General features: G+C 35.7%; 1 protein-coding gene across 1 annotated transcript in view; it reads left to right on the forward strand.

Annotated features, from left to right (window-relative positions):
• Window positions 1–11,297, forward strand: part of ATG3 (autophagy related 3) — a 30,218-nt gene extending 18,921 nt beyond the window's left edge. The window contains exons 7-13 of the mRNA XM_036243440.1: window positions 1,331–1,412; window positions 4,576–4,610; window positions 4,860–5,015; window positions 5,783–5,910; window positions 8,178–8,246; window positions 9,832–9,909; window positions 11,248–11,297. Coding sequence (XP_036099333.1) covers window positions 1,331–1,412; window positions 4,576–4,610; window positions 4,860–5,015; window positions 5,783–5,910; window positions 8,178–8,246; window positions 9,832–9,909; window positions 11,248–11,269 — 570 coding nt within the window. The 3' untranslated portion in view covers window positions 11,270–11,297. The remainder of the gene's footprint in view (window positions 1–1,330; window positions 1,413–4,575; window positions 4,611–4,859; window positions 5,016–5,782; window positions 5,911–8,177; window positions 8,247–9,831; window positions 9,910–11,247) is intronic.
• Window positions 11,298–21,189: the final 9,892 nt, after the last annotated feature.

The following is a 21,189-nucleotide window of genomic DNA, read 5'->3' on the forward strand; positions in this document are numbered from 1 at the left end:
AGAAAGTGTTAGAAACTAAAACAATTTTATTTTTTTAGTGTACAATTTTGTATTTGCTAAAAATTTACTTTTATGCTTGCTTAGGGTGCAGTTCATCGGCCCTGAGTATTTATCCTTATGAAATTCTACTTTTTGGAGAATTTGGATGACTAAGGAGAAATTGTACAAATGGCTTTGCTGCTTCAAAAGATCATCTTGTTTACTCCAACCATTAGTGAATATGCTTCAGATTTTGGGAATAATAAATGGTAGAGTAGTTTGGATAACATTATTTTGATAGATTTATGGTAATTCTTTCAAGAATTTTTAATAAATGCAATAGTGCTTAATATGGTACTTGGTATCCCACTTAACATCTTTTATGTCCTACTAAAAGATGAATGCTTTGAATAATTTACAACTAGAATATACCTTTCCTGTTTAATATAAAATTTACATTATTTTTTATAATTTAGTGTTTAAAATACTTGCCATCCAGACCCCAAGTATTAATCTTTGTGGTTGGTTTCCACTGTATTTTACTGTATCAAGTGTGAACATCTAACATGATTCAAATTTCCCTTAATGATCATTTTGTCAGATGTTAGCTCATCTAGTAATTACCCAGATACTTTCTAATATGATTTCACAGTTTTGGTGTAATAATGACATATATGATTTAAGTTTCTAGTGATAAATAAAATCATTCCTAATTAAAGTTGTAAACTAGATGTTTAATTTTTTGACTTACTACACTGACTTTCAGATGTTTAGAATATTAATTTTGTGAAAATGATAAATGTATATTAGCCTTGTCTTTGGCGAGCATTATTCTTTCATTCTAGTGCTAATATAGTTAAGAAATTGAACTGAAATCTTATGTTTGTAATAGCTTAATTCAGCCAGTATATTAATAAATTAGAACACCTTGTTTGATTTATAATAATACATTTAACATATAAGTGTATTGTGATTTATAAATGTATGCCATTTTTTGTCCTTTAAATTATATGTTTAAGTTTGCATAGCTTTTAATTGATTTTCTAGTACTAATGAATTGGTTAACTAAAAATATTGTTTTATTGGAAGTACAACTGGCAACTATTTTTACATAGTTAGCTTAGATGACTCTTGGTGCTTCTGTAATGCTTTTTGTATTTTTCAGTCATAGCACTTAGCATGTCACTTTCAGTGATTATTTTGGGTTTGTCATCTCACTGGAGGGGGAATTTCTCCAGGATAAGAACTGTCTTATCACTTATTTTCACTGTTTAGCACTGTGCTGGCATGGGGGGCTCAGTATTTGAAATCATAAACATACTTAAGTCACTATATATAATTAATTTCAAAGGACAGTATAAAACTCCAAGATTGTTCAGCATTATGTGAGGAAGAGGAGGAAGAAGATGAAGGAGAAGCTGCAGATATGGAAGGTATCTGTGTTCCAGATTTGCTTTAATCACACTAGACCATTGATTTGGGAATATTTGTAATTTATGTGGATTAAGAATTCTGCTCCATTGAGTTCTAAATTTTAACATTAACAACCTAGAGAGGATTTTGTTTAGTTTAAATTTAATCGTGCAGAACTTATTTTGATCTTGGCATCTTCTACTTTACCTAGAGCATAGCTTTGACAGCATTATTTCTACCAGGATCAATATTAGTCATAAATCTTTAATGCTGAGTACAGCTGTAAGGTACAGATCCTTAAGGTAACTCTTAAATTCAGAGCTGAACAATGTTTGCTCATGTATTTTTACATTTTCTTTTCCCTTTTTGATAGCATCATACTGCAAAAACCATACAATAGTAATTTTTAACAGGGCCTTTTGAACTGTACAGAATTTCCTCATTGTTCCTTGAGATTCTGAAATGCCTTCTTAGGGTTACCAGCTGAGAATCACTGCATTCATGAATTATTGTTACAAGAGAGTAAAACACTCTATACTAACAGAACAGAGTAATATATGTCTAAAAGTATATAGCTATTCAAAGCTTCATATTCTATTAGCATAATAATCTTTAGTACATGTGAAACCTCACATATTTAAAAATAGATGATAATTGTTGGAACCACCTTCTTGCACAAATACTCCTTCTGGATTCCATCTGTCTCTGAATGGCATACAGTTGTCCAAGCTGGGATGGGGTGCAGGAAGAACCCTGTGAGTAAAGCACTGTTTTTAGAGTAAAAGCAGTGGGACAGCCTTAAATATTGACAGCCTTTTTAAGTATGTTTGTTAACATTACCCTTGAGTAGAATTAAAGGATTGCTATATATGGAATTTTGCTTAAAAACAGTGTTGTTGGTATCTAATATAACAGTTAATTTCATTCATTATTCGGCAATTTTCTATTGACCAATACATTATGTATCAGATACCTTTTGGTGCTGGAGATAAAACTATAAGCAAAACAATACATAAGCAAAACAATTACTATTTTAGATGATTATAAGTATCAAGGAGGATAAGTCTTGGAGTGGGATGAATGTTGTAAATTTTAACTAGGTTGGTCAAGAAAATCCTCATTGAGGATATGCCTTTTGCTTTAAAAAAAATTTTTTTTCTTTATTGATTTTAGAGAGAGAGTAAGGGAGAGGGAGAGAGAGAAAGACACATCGATGAGCGAGAACATCGATTGGCCGCTTCCTGCATGCCCCCCACTGGGGATTTGGCCCACAACCTGGGCATGTGCCCTGACCAGAAATCGAACTGGCGACCTCCTGGTGCATGGGTCGATATCGGCTCAACCACTGAGCCACACCAGCTGGGCGAGAATATGCCTTTTGAATCAACCCTGGTAGGAAGTGAGTGAACAAGTTATTTGAATATCTGAGGAGGAGTGCAAAGGCTCTGCAGTGGGAGCATGCGTGGCTTATAAAATACTGTGAGGAGGCCCCTACTTTCAGACAGAAGTGAGGAGAGAGGAGTAAGCCATGGAGTGAGAGGTAAAGTGGGGGCAGATCATGTAGGGCCCTGGCTTTACCCCAGAAGTGAGATGAGAAACCGCTGGAGGGCTTCTCTAAGTAGAGGAGTGACTTTAGAATGAGATTAACATTTTAACAGAATGTGGCTGCAGTGCTGAGTATAGACTGAAGGGGGATAGGGTAACAGGAGGCTATTTTGATAATCTAAGCAAAACCTAGTGGTAATTTAGACTCAAGTAGTAATATTGGAAGTGATGAGAAACAGAGTTCTGGACATATTTGAGAGGGTGGGGAGCAAAAGATTTACTGCTGGAATGGATGTGGCATGAGAGAGACAGAATAGTCAAGTGTGACTCCAGAGTTTTTGACCTGTCTATATAGATTCTAGAATGATGTCATTAACTGAGGTAGCAAAAATTTTAGGACTGAATAGCTTTGGAGGGGGAGTTGGGAGCTTGGTTTTGGACATGTGATATTTATAATGCCCCCTAGTCATTCATTGGAGTCAAAAGTTAAACAATTAGGTATCCAGGTCTATAGTCAGGGAATACATTTGGGAATCATCAGCATTTAAAGCCATTGAAATTAGTGAAATCGTCAAGGAGTAAGTACAGGTAGGGAAGAGAATGAAGTCCAGAAACTGAGCTTTTGTTACTGCAGAGTTGTGGGGTTGTTTTTTTTTGTTTTTTGTTTGTATCCTCACCCGAGGACATTTTTTGATATTTTGTTCAGATATAGTGGGAGGGAGAGAGAGAGAGAAACATCGATGTGAAAGGGACACATCGAGTAGTTGCACAACCCAACCAGGGCTGGGGACACACTGCAACTGAGGTACGTGCCCTTAGCGGGAACTGAACCCGGGTCTCTCGGGACTGCAGGCTGACGCTCTAACCGCTGAGCCAAACCGGCCAGGGCGGGTTGGTTTTTTTTGTTGTTGTTTTAAATATTTTTTTATTGGTTTTTTATTTTTATTTTTTTTTAGGGAGAGATTAGGGGAAAGAGAGATAGAAACATCAATACGAGAGAGAAACACCCATCGGCTGCCTCCTGCACGCCCCCTACTGGGGATCGAGCCTGCAACTCCAGGCATGTGCCCTGACCAGGAATCGAACTGGGACCTCTCAGCCCATGGGAGGTTGCTCAATCCACTGAGCCACACTGGCCAGTCATGTTTTTTTAAATGGTCAAGATGAAGAGGAACCAGCATAGGAGATAGTGAAGAAAAAGCGAGTGAGGTGAGAGAAAAGCCTAGAAAATATAGTATCTTAAAAGCCAAGGGAGGTCAGTTAAGGTGAAAACTGGGGCTTTAACTGAGTTCGACAAGTTAGAAGTCACTGTTGACTTTAATGAGCACGTTTTAAGCAATTATATAAATAGCCTTGTGTATGCTATGGAGTCCCTGAGGACTTTGGTTATGCTAGTTGGTGTTAATAATAGACTGTAGCACAGACCAAGCCTTAATGCTAACTGACTGGCTGTCTGACAGGTAAAGTATCTGCTGCTTTAGAAATATGTATAAAATTAGCTCACTTTTATTTATTCATTATCTTCAGTTAGAAACAAAAGCAAAAACCCAGTTTTTCATTGATATGCTGAAGTAATACATACTTTGGTTTACAAACTTATTTTGAACTCGATTAATCTTTTGTTGCTTTTTATAACAGAATATGAAGAGAGTGGATTGTTGGAAACAGATGAGGTTTGTAAATTGAGTTTTCTTTAGTTAATTTTTAATGAATAAACTTGGGGGGTTATTGTTTTTATTAATATCTTGATATTTCAAATAAATTTTTATACACGTATACATTGGTTATAGCGTATAACATTTTGAGTTTTAAGTTATATCTGCTTTTGAAGAAGAAATACATAGGGTGGGAAAAATAGATTTTCTAAAATGTTACATTCAAACAGATTTTAATGGTTGTAAATTTTTTTCTATTATTGCCAGGCTACCTTAGACACAAGGAAAATAGTAGAAGCTTGTAAAGCTAAAACTGATGCTGGAGGTGAAGATGCTATTTTGCAAACCAGAACGTATGACCTTTATATCACTTATGATAAATATTATCAGACACCACGACTATGGTTGTTTGGCTATGATGAGGTAAAAATAAAGAAAAAATTAATGTAAATGTCTTAAATTGTTGGCTTTAATTCCTTCATCATTAGGTCTATGGATATATAGTGTGGCCTTTTAAGTTTTAGAAATCATTTGTTTTGCAGTTGTATGGTTAATATTAACACTTGATACTTATTTTGAAGAAACTATGAATTATTCAGTGTGACAACATCACTACTAAGAAGTAAAGATAAATAATCTGTTATGTAGTCCCTGAGATTATTCTTTAGAATGTGAGGGAAATTGAACTTGGTTTGTTGTATTACATTTTGTTGGGGATTACACCTATTGGATATCTAGGTATTTACAGAATGATCATGTCACGTGGGTGTTTTTTCCTTCAGGCAGAAAACTTTTTTTTTTTAAATCATCCATTTAATTGAATTAAAGGATAACTAAAAACTAACTTGTTTAACCTGTCATTCCAATAACTATGAAGAGGAAACCAGAAAATAAAATAGGCCTAAAAGATGAGTTCTAGTTATAAAATGTTTGGATAACTATGAACCTGCCTTTTTGTGGGATCTTTACTACATTAGGTAGTGGTTGTTATCACATAGCATGATGGATAGACAGACTTCCCTCTTCCTTTCTTGGTATAAACTTTCCCCCAAATAATCTGGTAATTCTAGATAGTCTAGAATCCTGAGTTGCAAGTGGTATGGGAGATGGGGATAAATATATTATTAACATTGAGGTTTAGGCCTAAAAGGTTTTAAATGGTAATTTCAAAGCATTTTTTATGGTTTCAGCAACGGCAGCCTTTAACAGTTGAGCACATGTATGAAGACATAAGTCAAGATCATGTGAAGAAAACAGTGACCATTGAAAATCACCCTCATCTCCCACCACCTCCTATGTGTTCAGTTCACCCATGCAGGTAGGTGTGTGTGTGTGTGTGTACTTTATAGATTTATTACTTGGGGAGTTTATAAATGTAGTGCCCTAACAAAAAAAAATACTGAATTTGCAAATAGAATTTCTTTTATCTTCCTTAGAAAGGTTCTTGTGCTTAAATATATAAGAAAAGGGAAACAACCTTACAAATTTAAGAACATTTTTTTTTGTTCTTTGTATGTGTTTACTTATGGTATAGAACTTTGCGATTTTGCTCCTGTTTTTAGCTCCAAGAATAGTTTGGATGATCCTTTTAATATTAAAAAAATACTTACTATTTAGACATGGTTTGCTCTATTATGTATATTTCTGTGAATATAGAGTATAAAGGTTAACCTTGTGCTTTTACTAGGTGACCTATTTATCTCCTTTTATTGGTTAGTGAATGGAGCTGTATATGCAGAGTTTCTGTTCTCTTTTACTCTTCAGTTAAGATGCTTTCAGCCCTACCAAATCAAGTACGTTTTGTAATTTGGGATTTTCATTATATCATTGTGTTTTTACAGGGCAAAATAAGTGAAGCATAATCTGTGTACATGCTTTGTTCAGAAGTTTCCTTTTTTAAAAAAAAGGTGTTGCTAATTTCTTTGTTAGTTGTTTCTAGTGGGTAACTTTCACAAAATTATTGAGAAATTCTTGTAACACTGTTTTTCAGATGAAAACTCTAGAATTCCATTGACTCATTCCATGCAACATTCTAGTTTTCAAAAATCCTTTAATATTTTATTCTCATATTTTACAATAGTTTTATTCTCAAATTTTATCCCGTAAAAAGTCTAGTTCATTTTTCTAGTTAATGTCAAGAAGTGTTAATATTGCTGTGAAAGTAATTCATGAGTCATTAATTTTAGTTTTGTTTTTGTTTTTTTATCCTCACCCGAGGACATTTTTGCATTTATCTTTAGATAGAGCGGGAGGGAGAGAGAGAGAGAAACATCCATGTAAGAGAGGCGCATTGAGTGATTGCCACCCATACCACCCCAACCGGAGCCGGGGACAAACTGCAACCAAGGTACATGCTGTTAGCGGGAACTGAACCCCGACTCTCTGGTCTGTGGGCTGACGCTCTAACCACTGAGCAAAACCGGCCAGGGCATTAATTTTAGTTTTGAATTATCTAATCTATAAGGTTTTTATTTTTGAGAGTTTTATTTAGTTGATTCCTTTTTTGGGTTAAGATTTTAGTATGGTGCTTATAAAACTGAGACACGTCTCTGAGGTGTAAATTTTACTCAGTTGTGAAAACAGATAAGTAATTTAACTAGAAATTAATTTTAAACATTTTAATAAATGACTGTATAATGAATAGAATGTAAATATGGCAAAAAAGCTGGGGTCCTGTGAATGAGACCACTAGGACATTTTATGCCTTGCCATGAGGTTATCTCACATTATGTCTTCATAGCCTCAGAGTTAATACATTTACCCTCTCACCTTATAAGTTGAGTGCCTGTCATGAAAGTTATAGTCATAAAAATTGAAGCATCATATTTTTTAAGCCAGGGTGATATAAAAATAATATTATTCATTACTTTTTAATGTCCTTTTCTCAGTTTATGTACCCAGGCATTTACTCTCTTGTATAGCAAAGGAGAGATACCAGTTGGCTATGAAAAGGTTTATGGATAAGGCAAAAACTTCAGATAAATATCATTTTCTATATAAAGCCAAAAATATTTTGTAATAGAATCAGATAACTTTTACAGTATGAATGAGGACAAAGGAAAATATAAACTTTTTGATTGTCCACTTAGCTTTAATTCAGTTTTAGCTTTTTCTCAGCTAAATATTTAAACAATCAAAATCATAGCATTAGAAATATCTCCCCTTTTTTTGAGCAGCTGTTACCATATAGCTTTTTTTAATTTGCCTGGTCTGATCCTTTTTTGTCTCTCAGCAGGCAACCCTTGCTCCTGCTGAGATGTCCTGGCATGCTACCTCTTTCTCTGATTTTCTGACCCACCCCTCTTTACCCCCACCCCCCCACCCCTCATTATAAGTAAGCTAATTAGTGCCATTGTGTGGGTTCATTTGTAACTATCAGAGCTTTTTAAAATTACCCCATCCTCCAATAAAACTGTCTTTATGACTCACAATTTGACTTGTTGGGGAGTAGGGAGAATATCTTATAATGTAACTACTATATAGGAAAATTAATTCACTGACAATAAGGTAGATTTCTTTACAAACAAAAACTTCTATTTTGGTCTAATTGATGTGTATTCATTAGAATTATTCTTTTGCTTTTAGGCATGCTGAGGTGATGAAGAAAATCATTGAGACCGTTGCAGAAGGAGGAGGAGAACTTGGTGTTCATATGTATCCTTACCTGTTTATGTCATTAGTGGCAAATTGGCTCCTAGGATTTTTGGGGGAGGAGGGGTAGTACCCATAACTTGTTTTAGCCTCTCATATCTGGAAGTCTTAGTAAGAGTCTTTAGTTTATTTAGAGTATGTTATATTGTGACTAGTCTGCCTTATACAGTTGATTAGTGTCCCTGTGTGTACCAGTTAGCTCTGTCCTGTTATAGAGACTAAAACAAGTCTGCCAGATGCTTTTGTTTATTAAAAAGGCAGTGGCTAAGAGTATATGAATATAAAACCATTGCCCTTGATGAAAAAGAAACTGAGTGGCCTTAATTTATATTTAGAGAATAACACGTTAGTACCTTTTCTCTATATTTCCAATTTAACGTGATCAAAAATTTGCTTTCCCCTCAAGTATAAGTAAGATTGAGTTGTGGTAGTCTGAGGTATCTCCGAAATAAAGAATTAAACTGAAGTAGGTTAATTAAAAAGTAAATCACATGAAGCATATTTCAGATAATCTTAAAATACAGTATTTTCATCACCCCCCCCCCCATTTTTCTCTTTCATTTTTCTATAAGAATAGCACCCTTCTTGTATCTTACTATGATTGCCTTCAGCGGTTAACTGAGCTCTCTGGGGTTATCAAAATGAATAAATTAAGTAAACTGCTGAATCTTGAAATACATATACCCATAACACGGATTCATCAAAAGCAGCCGAAGTCAATGATTTAGATGCCAAATAGCTTGAATTAGTTTGGTACTAGATTGATGTTAGACGTGGTTCATGCCCCTCAGTGTTAGATGTAGACTAAGGGGCCCTTAAACTATCTTAGAACTACAGATAACCTAAGCACTGCAAATAAAATGTATGCCTCAGAGGTACATTGAACCCATGTGATATTATTGAAACAAACCAAGAAATTTTGGTCCAAATGAGATGTATTTCTGAAATTCTATTATGCATAATTTGAGCATTCAACTTTGTGTTAGAGGCTAGGTAGCAACTTGGAAGACTATATATAATTTAAAATTGAGTCATCAGTTCCCCTAGTAAAAATTAAGCTCTTAATGTTTCCAAGCACAATGAAACATAACAAAATTCAGGATTTTATTAAAGATAGTCCAAGTTAGTAGATTCTGTGCAAATATATATGCACTGACGTAGAATCATTTCTTATGGAGGGTTTCCACTAAATTATTTTTCACTTTTGCTTCAGTGCTTTTATATTCTTTATCCTGTCTTATTTTCTGACATACTCAAGCAAATTTGTAGGCAGTAAACGGATTGTTATCCAGTCATTTAAACATGGAGAACTTTGTCTTCATTTTTATATCAAAATAATTGGGCTTGTATGAACTCTTACTCAAGTATTTTCACTTTCCAAAATAAAGTGGGAATGGGAAGTTATGCAGAGCTTCATGTGGAATAGACACAAGCTTGCATGAGTGAATTTTTAAAATATACTTGATTTAAGATTTCATCTTATGTATTTTTTCTGATAAATTATTGTTTGATAAAATAGATAATTACAATGTTAGCTTAAATCATAGAGCAATTTACCAATTTATTTTCCTTAGCCAAATACCTTTAGGTATCTTCTAATTTTCTTGAAATTTGTACAAGCTGTCATTCCAACAATAGAATATGACTACACAAGACATTTCACAATGTAATGAAAAGAGCATACAATCTATCCTAATTATTGGTTCTGATTTTTAAAGAATTAACCCATAGATGTGACCATTGACCATATTCATCAATATGTACAATTTCTCTAATAAAGGGACTTATATGTTTATGCATTAAATAAAGTTCCACTACTAGCCTTATTTGTTTAATAAAAATGAGTATAAAGAGATCATTGTTCTTGCTTCTTATCAAAAGGTGATATAGTATTTTTCTTAAATAACAACTCTTTAAGTGAAGAAGTATCTCATACAGAATGATGATAAAATATTTTTGGTTCACATTTATGAGGAGAATATTTAAATGTGTGATAGTATAAGAACAAAGCCTAGAAAATACTTCATGTTAGACTTACCTGCCCTTCTTTCTCTTCCTCTTTGTTCTTCCTCTCTTACCTTCTCCCCAAGACTCCTATCTGCTAATAGTTAATATTTATGAAGCACTTATTCTGTGTGCCAGGAAATATGCTAAGTATTACTACTTACCTTGTTTCCTGATTGTTTTATTAAGTTGATACCACCAAAATTATTTTTTATTAAGGATTTAAGACAATTCCTCTTATTGTGATTGCCTGGTAGAATATTAGAATTTAAAGGGATCCCTTTATTGTATCACATCAGTTTATAGATCTGGGTAGGAGTTCTGACAGGCTTAAATGTATTCTTGTCTGAGATACACATTGAGAATCAAGGAATAAAACCCAGGCCCTAAAAACTGCAGCCTGGGACCTGAGGTGAGAATCATGGCTAGGATTAGTGGCTCAGCCATACATGAAGCAAGCAACCAGGTGGACATAAGATCTTTGGTTACTTACTAAAGAAAAGTCTTCTCAATCCTAAGAACCAGTGGTGTGCTAACCATATATTTAGCCACTATTGATGTGATAGGACCCCCCTACTCAGTTTTGATGATCCAGCCAAGTGCAATTAATGACTGGGACACTGCTACTTTCTGGAAAGTGCTGCAGCTGAGAGAGCATGGACATCTGTTGGCAAAACACAAAGAGCCCATTGGTTCAATTAAGGAAGGAAAAGCTGGAATAGTCTCCAGAAGAGCATGAATATGGGTTATTCTCAGCCCCTGTTGATGGTTCTGTGATAACTAGATATACTCACTATGTAAAAATTTTAGCTCAGAATGGATCAACAACCTAAATACAAGAGCTAAAACTATAAAACTCTTAGAAGAAAACCTAGAAGTAAACCTTTGATCTTAGATTAGGCAGTAATTTCTTAGATACCACACCAAAATGATGTGTGACAATAGAAAAAAGAGACAAATTGGACTTCATCAATATTTAAAACTTTTGTGCTTCAAACAGCATCATCAAGAGACTGAAATAGCCCTGGCCAGTTTTGCTCAGCGGTTAGAGCGTCGGCCTGCTGTCCAGAGAGACCCGGGTTCGGTTCCCGATAAAGGCACGTAACTCAGTTGCAGTTTGTCCCTGGCCCTGGTTGGGTCATGTGGTACACAGCCACTCCATGTGTCCCTTTCACATCGATGTTTCTCTCTCTTTCTCTCCCTTCCACTCTATCTGAACAAAAAATGGAAAAATGTCCTTAGGTGAGGATAAAAAAAAAGAAACTCAAACAGCCCAGCCGGTGTGACTCAGTAGTTGAGCATCTACTCATGCACCAAGAGGTCGCAGGTTCAATTCCAGGTCAGAGCACATGTCCAGGTTATGGGCCAGAATCCCAGTGGGGGGCATACAGGAGGCGGTCGGTCGATGTTCTCTCTCATCGATGTTTCTGTCTCTCCCTCAACCCTTCCTCTCTATCTAAAGTCAATAAAGTAAAAGAAAAAAAGTTTTAAGGAACTGAAGCTACCACCCACAGAATGGGAGAAATATTGCAAATCATATGTCAAGTAAGAGACATGTGTCCAAAAACGCATACATATAAAGAACTGTTGTAACTCAATAAAAAAAAACACAAAACAAACAAAAAAACCGGCCCTTTGATGACTCCTATTTTCTTTATACTCCTACATTGCCTCTGGTCCTATTCTTTCTATCCAGCAAATAATTGAGGGGCTGACCCTGCCTCTAAGAAACCTTAGAGGTTTTTTGTTTTTTCTTTTCTCAATATTCAAGAATACGCCCCTTACCATTAATACCCCTTTATTTTTCTCCCTTTTCCAATTGTAATCCAATTCTTATATTACAAGGAAATCTCCATAATATAGATAATGACTTGGTAGGGTTAAGGTAGTGTTTGATGTAGTATAATACAGAGATATAAATGTAGGCATTTGTTTTTCAACTTTTATTAGTTTTTGTTAAAGATGTTTCTCCTCTTTCCCTCCTAGACACCTTCCTCCCCAACATTGTTGTCTGTGTCCATTGGTTATACATACATGCATATAAGTTCTTTGGTTTATCTCATCCATCCCCCCTGCCTCCCTCCTCTAAGGTTTGTCAATCAGAACCATACTCCTTTCTATGTCTCTGGGTCTATTTTGTTCATCAGCTAATTTTTTGTTCATTATATTCCACAAATAAGTGAGATCATGTGGTATTTGTCTTTCTCTGATTGGCTTATTTCACTTAGCATAATACTCTTGAGGTTCCTCCATGTCTTCTCAAAGTATAAGAGATCTTTCTTTCTTACAGCTGCATAGTATTTCATTGTGTATATGTAGAACAGCTTTTTTATTCACTCATCTACTAATGGACACTTGGGCTGTTTCCAGATATATATATATTTTTAATCCTCACCTGAGGACATTTTTGCATCTATCTTCAGACAGAATGGGAAGGAAAGAGGGAGGAAGAGAGAGAGAGAGAGAAACATTGATGTGAGAGACAAATCGAGTCACCCACACAACCCCAACCAGGGTCGGGGACAAACTGCAACCCCATGGTACATGCCCTTAGTAGGAACTGAACCTGGGACTCTGGTCCATGGGCTGATGCTCTAACCGCTGAGCAAAACCAGCCAGGGCTGTTTCCAGATCTTAGCAATTGTAAATAGTGTTGCTATGAACATAGGAGTTAATGTATTCTTTCTGATTGGTGTTTTGGTCTTAGGATATATTTCTAGAAGTGGGATCACTGGGTCAAATGGCAGATGAATTACTAATTTTTTGAGGAAACCCCATATTGTTTTCTATACAGTCTGCATTCCCACCAGCAGTGTTCTAGAGTCCCCTTTTCTCCACACCCTCACCAGCACTTGTTTGATGATTTGTTGATGGCAACCATTCTGACAGATGTGAGGTGATACCTCATAATTGTTTTAATTTGCATCTCTCTGATGATTAGTGATGCGAGCATTTCTTCATATGTGTCTTGGCCATTTGTATGTCCTTTTTTAGAGAGGTGTCTAGGTCTTCTGCCTATTTTTTAATTTGGTTCTTTGTCTTCCTTTTGTTGAGTTGTATGAGTACTCTATATATTTTGGACATTAACCCCTTATCTGAAGTATGGTAGGCAATTAAGCTCTCCGATATGGTAGGTTCCCTTTCCATTTTGATGGTTCTCTTTTGCTGTGCAGAAGCTTCTTAGTTTGATGTAGTCCCATGTGTTCATTTTTTCTTTTGTTTCTCTTGCCTTAGGTATTTTATCAGTGAAAATTCTGCTGTGTAGGATGTCTGAAATTTTGTTGCCTACATTTTCTTCTAGGATTTTTATGGATTCACGAGTTGCATTTAACACCTTTATTCATTTTGAGTTTATTCTTGTATATGGTTTAAGTTGGTGTTCTAGTTTCATTTTTTTTTTTTTTTTTTTGCATGTAGCTGTCCAGTTTTCCCAACACCATTTATTAAAGACCTGTCTTTACTCCATTGTATGCTCTCACCAACTTTGTAAAATATTAATTGAGTATACTGTCTTGGGTCATTTTCTGGGTTCTCTGTTCTGTTCCATTGATCTATATGCCTGTTCTTGTGCCAGTACCAGACTGTTTTGATTACAGTGGCTTTGTAATATAACCTGCTTCCTGATATTGTGATCTCTTCTACTTTGTCCTTTTGCAAGATTACTGTGGCTATTCGGGGTCTTTTTTGGTTCCATATGAACTTTTGAAGTATTTGTTCTAGTTCTGTGAAACATGTCATTGGTATTTTGATGGGGATAGCATTGAATCTATAGATTGCTTTGGGCAGTATGGACATTTTAATGTTAATTCTTCCAATCCATGAACAAGGTATGTGTTTTCACTTTTTTTTTTTAATCCTCACCAGAGGACATTTTTGCATTCATCTTTAGATAGAGCGGGAGTGAGAGAGGGAGGAAGAGAGAGAGAAACATCAACATGAGAGAGACACATCGAGTAGTTGCCACCCACACAACGCCAACCGGGGCCAGGGACAAACTGCAACCTAGGTACGTAACCTTAGCTGGAACCAAACCTGGGTCTCTCTGGACTGTGGGCCAATGCTCTTAACCGCTGAGCCAAACCAACCAGGGTGTTACCACTTTTTGATATCTTCCTCTGTTTCTTTTTTCAATGTCCTGTAGTTTTCTGCAAATAGGTTCTTTACTTCTTTGGTTAAGTTTATTCCTAGGTATCTTAATTTTTTGGCCGAGATGGTAAATGGGATTTTTTTTTCATTATTGGTGTATAAGAATGCCATTAATTTCTTGGTGTTACTTTTGTATCCTGCTACCTTGCCAAATTTGTTTATTAAATCTAGTAGACATTTTATGGCGTCTCTAGGGTTTTCTATGTACAATATTATGTCATCTGCAAATAATGACAGTTTTACTTCCTCCTTTCCAATTTGGATCTCTTTTATTTTTTTCTTCATGTCCGATTGCTATGGCTAAGATTCCCAGTACTATATTAAATAAGAGTAGTTAAAATGGGCATCCCTGACTTGTTCCTGTTCTTAAGGGAAATGCTTTTAGTTTTTGCCCTTTGAGTATGATGTTGGCTGTAGGGTTTTTATATATGGCCTTTATTGTATTGAGATATGACCCTCTAGTTCCACATTGCTGAGCATTTTTATCAGAAATGGGTGCTGGATTTTGTTGAATGCTTTTTCAGCTTCTATTGATATGATCATATGATTTTTATCTTTCATTTTGTCTATGTGGTGTTTCACATTTATTGATTTGCGAATATTGTACCAGCCTTGCATCCCTGGGATGAATCCCGCTTGCTCATGGTGAATAATTTTTTTAATGTATTGCTGGATTCGATTTGCTAATAATATTTTGTTCAGGATTTTGGCATCTATGTTCATCAGGGATATTGGACTGTAGTTCTCTTTTAATGTAGTGTCTTTATGTTGTTTTAGAAGTAAAATTATGCTGGTCTCATAAGTTGTGTTTGGAAGTCTTTCCGCTTGAATTTTTTGGAATAGTTTGAAAAGAATGGGTTTTAGATCTTTGAATGTTCGGTACAACTCCCCATGAAGCCGTCTGGGCCTGGGCTTTTGTTTGCTGGGAGAGTCTTGATTACATGTTCAATTTTTTTGTTCTTAATTGGTCTGTTCAAGTTTTCTATCTCTTCCCCATTCAGTTTTAGGGGACTGTGTGCTTCTAGAAATTTGTCCATTTTGCTTAGATTGTCCAATATGTTGCCGTATAATTGTTCATAGTATTTGTTAACAATTCTCTGTATTTCGTGGTTTCAGTTTTACTTCTCCTTTTTCGTTTCTGATTTTGTGTAATTTGGTTCTCTCTCTTTGTTTCTTGGTGAGTTGAGCTAAGTGGCCATCAATCTTATTTATTTTTTCAAAGAACCAGCTCTTTGTTTCATTGATGTTTTGAATTGTGGTTTTGTTTTTTTTTTTTTGGTATGTTGTTTATTTCTGCTCTGATCTTTACTATTTCTTTCCTTCCACTTGATCTGGGGTTTTCTTTTTGTTTACTTTCTAGTTCTTTAAGTTGTGAGGTTAGATAGTCAATTAGAAATTTTTCTTGCTTCTGAAGTTAGGCCTGTAGTGCGATGAACTTCAGGACTGCTTTCTCTGCGTCCCATAAGTTTTGTGTTGTTGTGTGTTCATTTTCATTGGTTTCCAGGAAGTTTTTAATTTCTTCCTTGATCTCCTCGGTAACCCATTCATTGTTTAATAACATGCTATTTAGCTTCCATGTGTTCAAATGTCTTTGCATGTATTTGTTGCCATTGATTACTAGTTTCATGCCATTGTGATCTGAGAAGATGCTTGATATGATTTCAATCTTCTTAAACTTGTAGAGACTTACTTTGTGTCCTAACATATCTTTGAGACTGTCCCATGTGCACTTGAGAAGAATGTGAATTCTGCAGTTCTGGGGTGTAATTCTCTGTAGATATCTATTGAATTCATTTGATCTAGTGCATCATTTAGAGTCTCTGTTTCCTTGTTAATTTTTTGTCCAGAGAATTTATCCAGTGATGTCAGTGGGGTGTTGAAGTCCCCTGTTATGATTGTATTACTATTGGTTTCTTCTTTGAAGTCTTCCAGAAAATTTTTAATATATGTTGGTGCTCCTATATTGGGTGCATATATGTTTACCAAGGTTATATCTTCCTGTTGGATAGATCTTTTCAATATTATGTAGTGGCCTTCTTTGTCTGTACTTATGGCCTTCATTTTGAAATCTGTTTTATCAGATATGAGTATTTCTACCCCAGCTTTTTTTTTCTTTGTTTTCTTGGAAGATTTTTTTCCATGTCTTCACTTTCAACCTATGTGAGTCTTTTGTTGTGAGGCAGGTCTCTTGTAAATAACATATATATGAATCATGCTTTCTTATCTAATCAGCTACTCTGTGTCTTTTGAATGGAGCATTCAATCCATTTACATTTAAGGTTATTGATATGTACCTATTTATTGCCATTTTTATTGTGGTTCTGTAGGCATCATCTTTTAATATATTTCAGATATCCTGCTTGCTCATGTAGCCAGCAAACTACTCTCCTTTATGAATTTAAATGAATCTTATAAACTGATTTTACTGAGGAATTCTATTTTTTAATATTTTAAAACAATATTTAATAGTAGAAATCATCACCTTGTCAATATATTTTCTCCCAGTTAAATCTTAATCATAAAGTACACATACTATCAAATCTTTTTAAAAAAATTTTCAATTACAATTGACATTCAATATTATATTAGTTTCAGGCCTATAGCATAGTGTTTGGATATTTATATAACTTAAAGTGGTCTTGCACCCATGTGACACCATATATTGTTCTTTAATATTATTGACTATATTCCTTGAGATGTACTTTACATCCTGCTAACTATTTTGTAACTGTCAATTTGTACTGCTTAATCTCCACCTTTCAAACCCAACGCTGCCCCACATGCTTTCTATCTGACAACCATCAGTTTTGTTCTCTATATGTATAAATTTGTTTCTATTTTGTTCATTTATTTAGTTCTTTAGATTCCATATTTGCATGTATGTTTATGAGGAATATTGGCAGTAGTTTTCTTCTAAGGTCTTTGTCTGATTTTGGTTTTACAGTAATGTTGCCCTCATAATATGAGTTGGAAAGTGTTTCCTTTCTATTTTGTTGAAGATATTGTGTGGAATTAGAATTTGCTAGTGAAACCATCTGGGCCTTGAAATTTTGGGGAAAGTTTTAAACATTTAATTTATATTTAGTAATTTGTTTGTTTTGAAGGAATTTTGTTCTGTAGTGGAGAGAGGGGAAAGATTATGGTGAAGTTTCTGCCCCTCATGTGTAGCTGCTGTTCCCTTCCCCCAGTACTGCACCATAGTGGACATTTCATAGGGCTCTTTTCTGTTCTTTCCTGTGAGTGCCTGGTAGAGAGTCCTTGGACAAAGAGTCTGTGCGAGGATGTAGGCTCCCCAGCATCTTTAGCCTCAGGGGTTTCCTACCATCCTGCAGCCTGCCTGCACCTCTGCCATCTATTGCAGCTGCAGTACCTCAGGGTGGCTGTCACCTCTCCTTTCCCTGCATAGAAGGTTTGGGACCAGTTGTTTCCTTTGCAACTTAGGTCACGTATGGGTTCAAATGTAAGGTCTTAAATGTGAAGCTTATCTTGCTCTTATTTTGCTGCAGGAATGGAAGCAACAATTTTTTCCAGCTCTCTACACCCCAAGGCAGAAGCCTCTATATCTTTTGAAACACCAATTTAATTTTGAGATAGATTTCTCAGTTAAGCCAAATGGTCGGAGAATGTTTATTCTGACTTTTGCACAGAAATGATTTAACCTAGAAGTATACTATCATGTGATGGTATACAGTGTACCAAATATTTACCGTATAACATGTTGGTGTTTTTTATATTTTTTTAACAGTTTAAAAATAGTTGGTGTATATTTTAAATAATTCAAATAAATCAATGATTTGAGAGCTCCCAAAGCACTCTGCAAAGAATATATAATCTAAAGAATATGTAGTTCATTTTGTAGGATTTGGGTTTTATTTCAAGAAAGGAGAGACAACCAAGCAACTTAAGCCTAGAATCTCCTAAAAATATTAGGTAAGAATAGCAGGCTTGTACGAGGAATTCTGTTACTTCACATGAGAGCTTGTAAGGTGATTCATAGTTAAAGCTCATTTATTATTTGTTAAGCAACAGAATGGAGACTGTTTAGCACTTATAATTTTAATTTTTTCTACTTCCAAAGGTTCAAAGGAGCATATTCTTGCAGTGAAAAATTATATATGCCCACATTGAGGTAAAAATCTGCCCTGATTAGCATATAGAAGTACATCAAAAAAATAAAATAAATAATAACTCTTGTGAAGGGTAGAATTATAAACTTTCTAGAAGAAAATGTGGTAAAATATCTTGTCATCTAAGATATAGAAAGGCTACTTAAATATAGTTTCACCCAGCCAGCATGGACCATAATAATGCAGAAAAAGATTAATTTCATTATACCAAAAATATGAATTTATTTTTAAAAATGCCCTATAGTCAAATTTAATAGACAAATGTTAGTTTGAAAGAGGATATTTATGAAGTCTAAAACTGACAGGGGATTCATGTTTTGTTTTGTTTTTTATTATATGGGAGGTCCTATAAATCAACAACAAAGAACATCAGGGTATTAGTTAATCTGTTGCTACATAACACATTACCTCAAAAGTGTAGTGGCTTAAAAACGATAATAAGCATTCCTGATCTCTCTCAGCTTCTATAAGTCTGGAATTTGGGACTGTCTTAGCCACGTGTTTCTGGGTCAGGGTCTCATGATGTTGCCAGTCAGTATATTGACCAAGGTATTAGATACTGGAAGGCTTCACTGGAGCTGGAGGATCCAATTTTATGCTCTTGCCAGATGACTAGTTGGTGCTGGTGGTTGTTTCTCACTTTGTGGACCTTTTGATAAGTGAGTGTCCTTAGGACATGAGAGTGGACTTCCCTAACAGCAAGTCATCTAAGAGAGTAAGGCAGAAGCCAAGGTATCTTGTGACCTCATCTCAGAATTTACACACTTGAATTTTCTCAGTATCCTATTGGTTACACAGGTAAGTCTTGTCCAGTGTGGGAGGGAACTACACAAAAATGTGAATGTCAGGAGGCAAGGATCATTGTGGGCCATCTTGTAGGCTCACTACCACAGCCAGGACTTCTAATGTTTTTAAAACAGATGAAATATGAATAGGCAATTTTTATTTATTTATTTTATTTTATTTATTTTTACTTTTATTTATTTATTTAGTTTTTATCCTCACCCGAGGACATTTTTTTCTTTTTTTTGCATTTATCTTCAGATAGAGCAGGAGGGAGGGAGGGGGGAAGAGAGAGAGAGAAACATTGATGTGAGAGAGACACATCGAGTGGTTGCCAGACACACGACTCCAACTGGGGTCAGGGACAAACTGCAACTGAGGTACGTGCCTTTAGTGGGAACCGAACCCGGGACTCTCCAGTCCGCGGGCCAACGCTCTAACCGCTAAGCTAAACCGGCCAGGGCTTATTTTATTTTTGTAAACTCATCTTTATTGTTGAATGTATTACAGATGTTCCCCCCCTTTTTTCCCCATTGACCCCCTCCTCCACAATCCTGTGCTCCCTCCTGCCTTCCCCACACTATTGTTGGTGTCCATTGGTTATGTATATGTGCATAGAAATTCTTTGGTTTATCTCATCCAGCTCTCCCTCCCCACTTCCCTTTGAGGTTCATCAGTCTAACAACCAATTTGTACTTCTTAATTCCTTCATTTTTTTACTCCCCCTCACCCATCTGGCAAGCAACAAAATGTTTTCTGTATCTAGGAGTCTGTTTCTGTTCTGCTTGCTCATTTTGTTTGTAGATTCGGTTGTTGATAGATATGTATTTATTGCCATTTTATTGTTCATATTTTTGTTCTTCAAGAAGACCCTTCAACATTTCATATAATAACGGTTTGGTGGTGATGAACTCCTTTAGCCTTTTCTTGTCTTGGAAGCTCTTTATATGTCCATCGATTCTAAATGATAGCTTTGCAGAGTAATCTTGGTTGTAGGTCATTGATTTTCATCACCTTGAGTATCTCTAGCTACTCCTTTCTGGCCTGCAAAGTTTCATTTGAGAAATCAGCTGACAGTCTTATGGGAGCTCCTTGGTAGGTAACAAACTGCTTTTCTCTTGCTGCTTTTAAGATTTTCTCTTTGTCTTTAACCTTTGGCATTTTGATGATGATGTGTCTTGGTGTGGACCTTTTTGGGTTCATCTTGTTTTGGACTCTCTGTGCTTCCTGGACTTGTTATGTCTGTTTCCTTCACCAAGTTAGGAAAGTTTTCTGTCATTATTGTTTCAAATAGATTTTCAATTTCTTGCTCACTCTCTCTTCCTTCTGGTACCCCTATGATGTGAATGTGGCCACGCTTGAAGTGGTCCCAGAGGCTCCTTACACTGTCCTCATTTTTTTTGGATTCTTTTTTCTGTTCTGATTGGGTGTCTTTTGCTTCCTGATATTCCATATTGATGGTTTGCTTCTTGACTTTACCTACTCTACTATTGATTCCCTGTAAATTATTCTTTTTTTCAGTTACTGAATCCTTCATTTCTGACTGGTCCTTTTTTATGTTGTTGATGTTCTCGCTAAGTTTCTTGAATGTCTTACCAAGTTTCTTGAGCAACCTTATAACCAGTGTTTCGAACACTGCATCTGATTGATTGCTTATCTCCATTTTGTTTAGTTCTTTTCCTGGAGTTTTGTTCTTTTCTTTCATTTGGGACGTTTGTTTCCTCATTTTGGCTGCTTCCCTGTGATTGTTTCTATGTATTAGGTAGAGTTGCTATGTCTCCTAGGTTTTGTAGGGTGGCCTATTATTGTAGGTGTCCTGTGGATCCAGTAGCACAGCTTCCCTGATCACCCCAGCTGGGCCCTCAAGGTGCACCCCTAGTGTGGAC

Source organism: Molossus molossus, unplaced genomic scaffold (genome assembly GCF_014108415.1).
Source record: "Molossus molossus isolate mMolMol1 unplaced genomic scaffold, mMolMol1.p scaffold_m16_p_5, whole genome shotgun sequence".
NCBI lineage: Eukaryota > Metazoa > Chordata > Mammalia > Chiroptera > Molossidae > Molossus > Molossus molossus.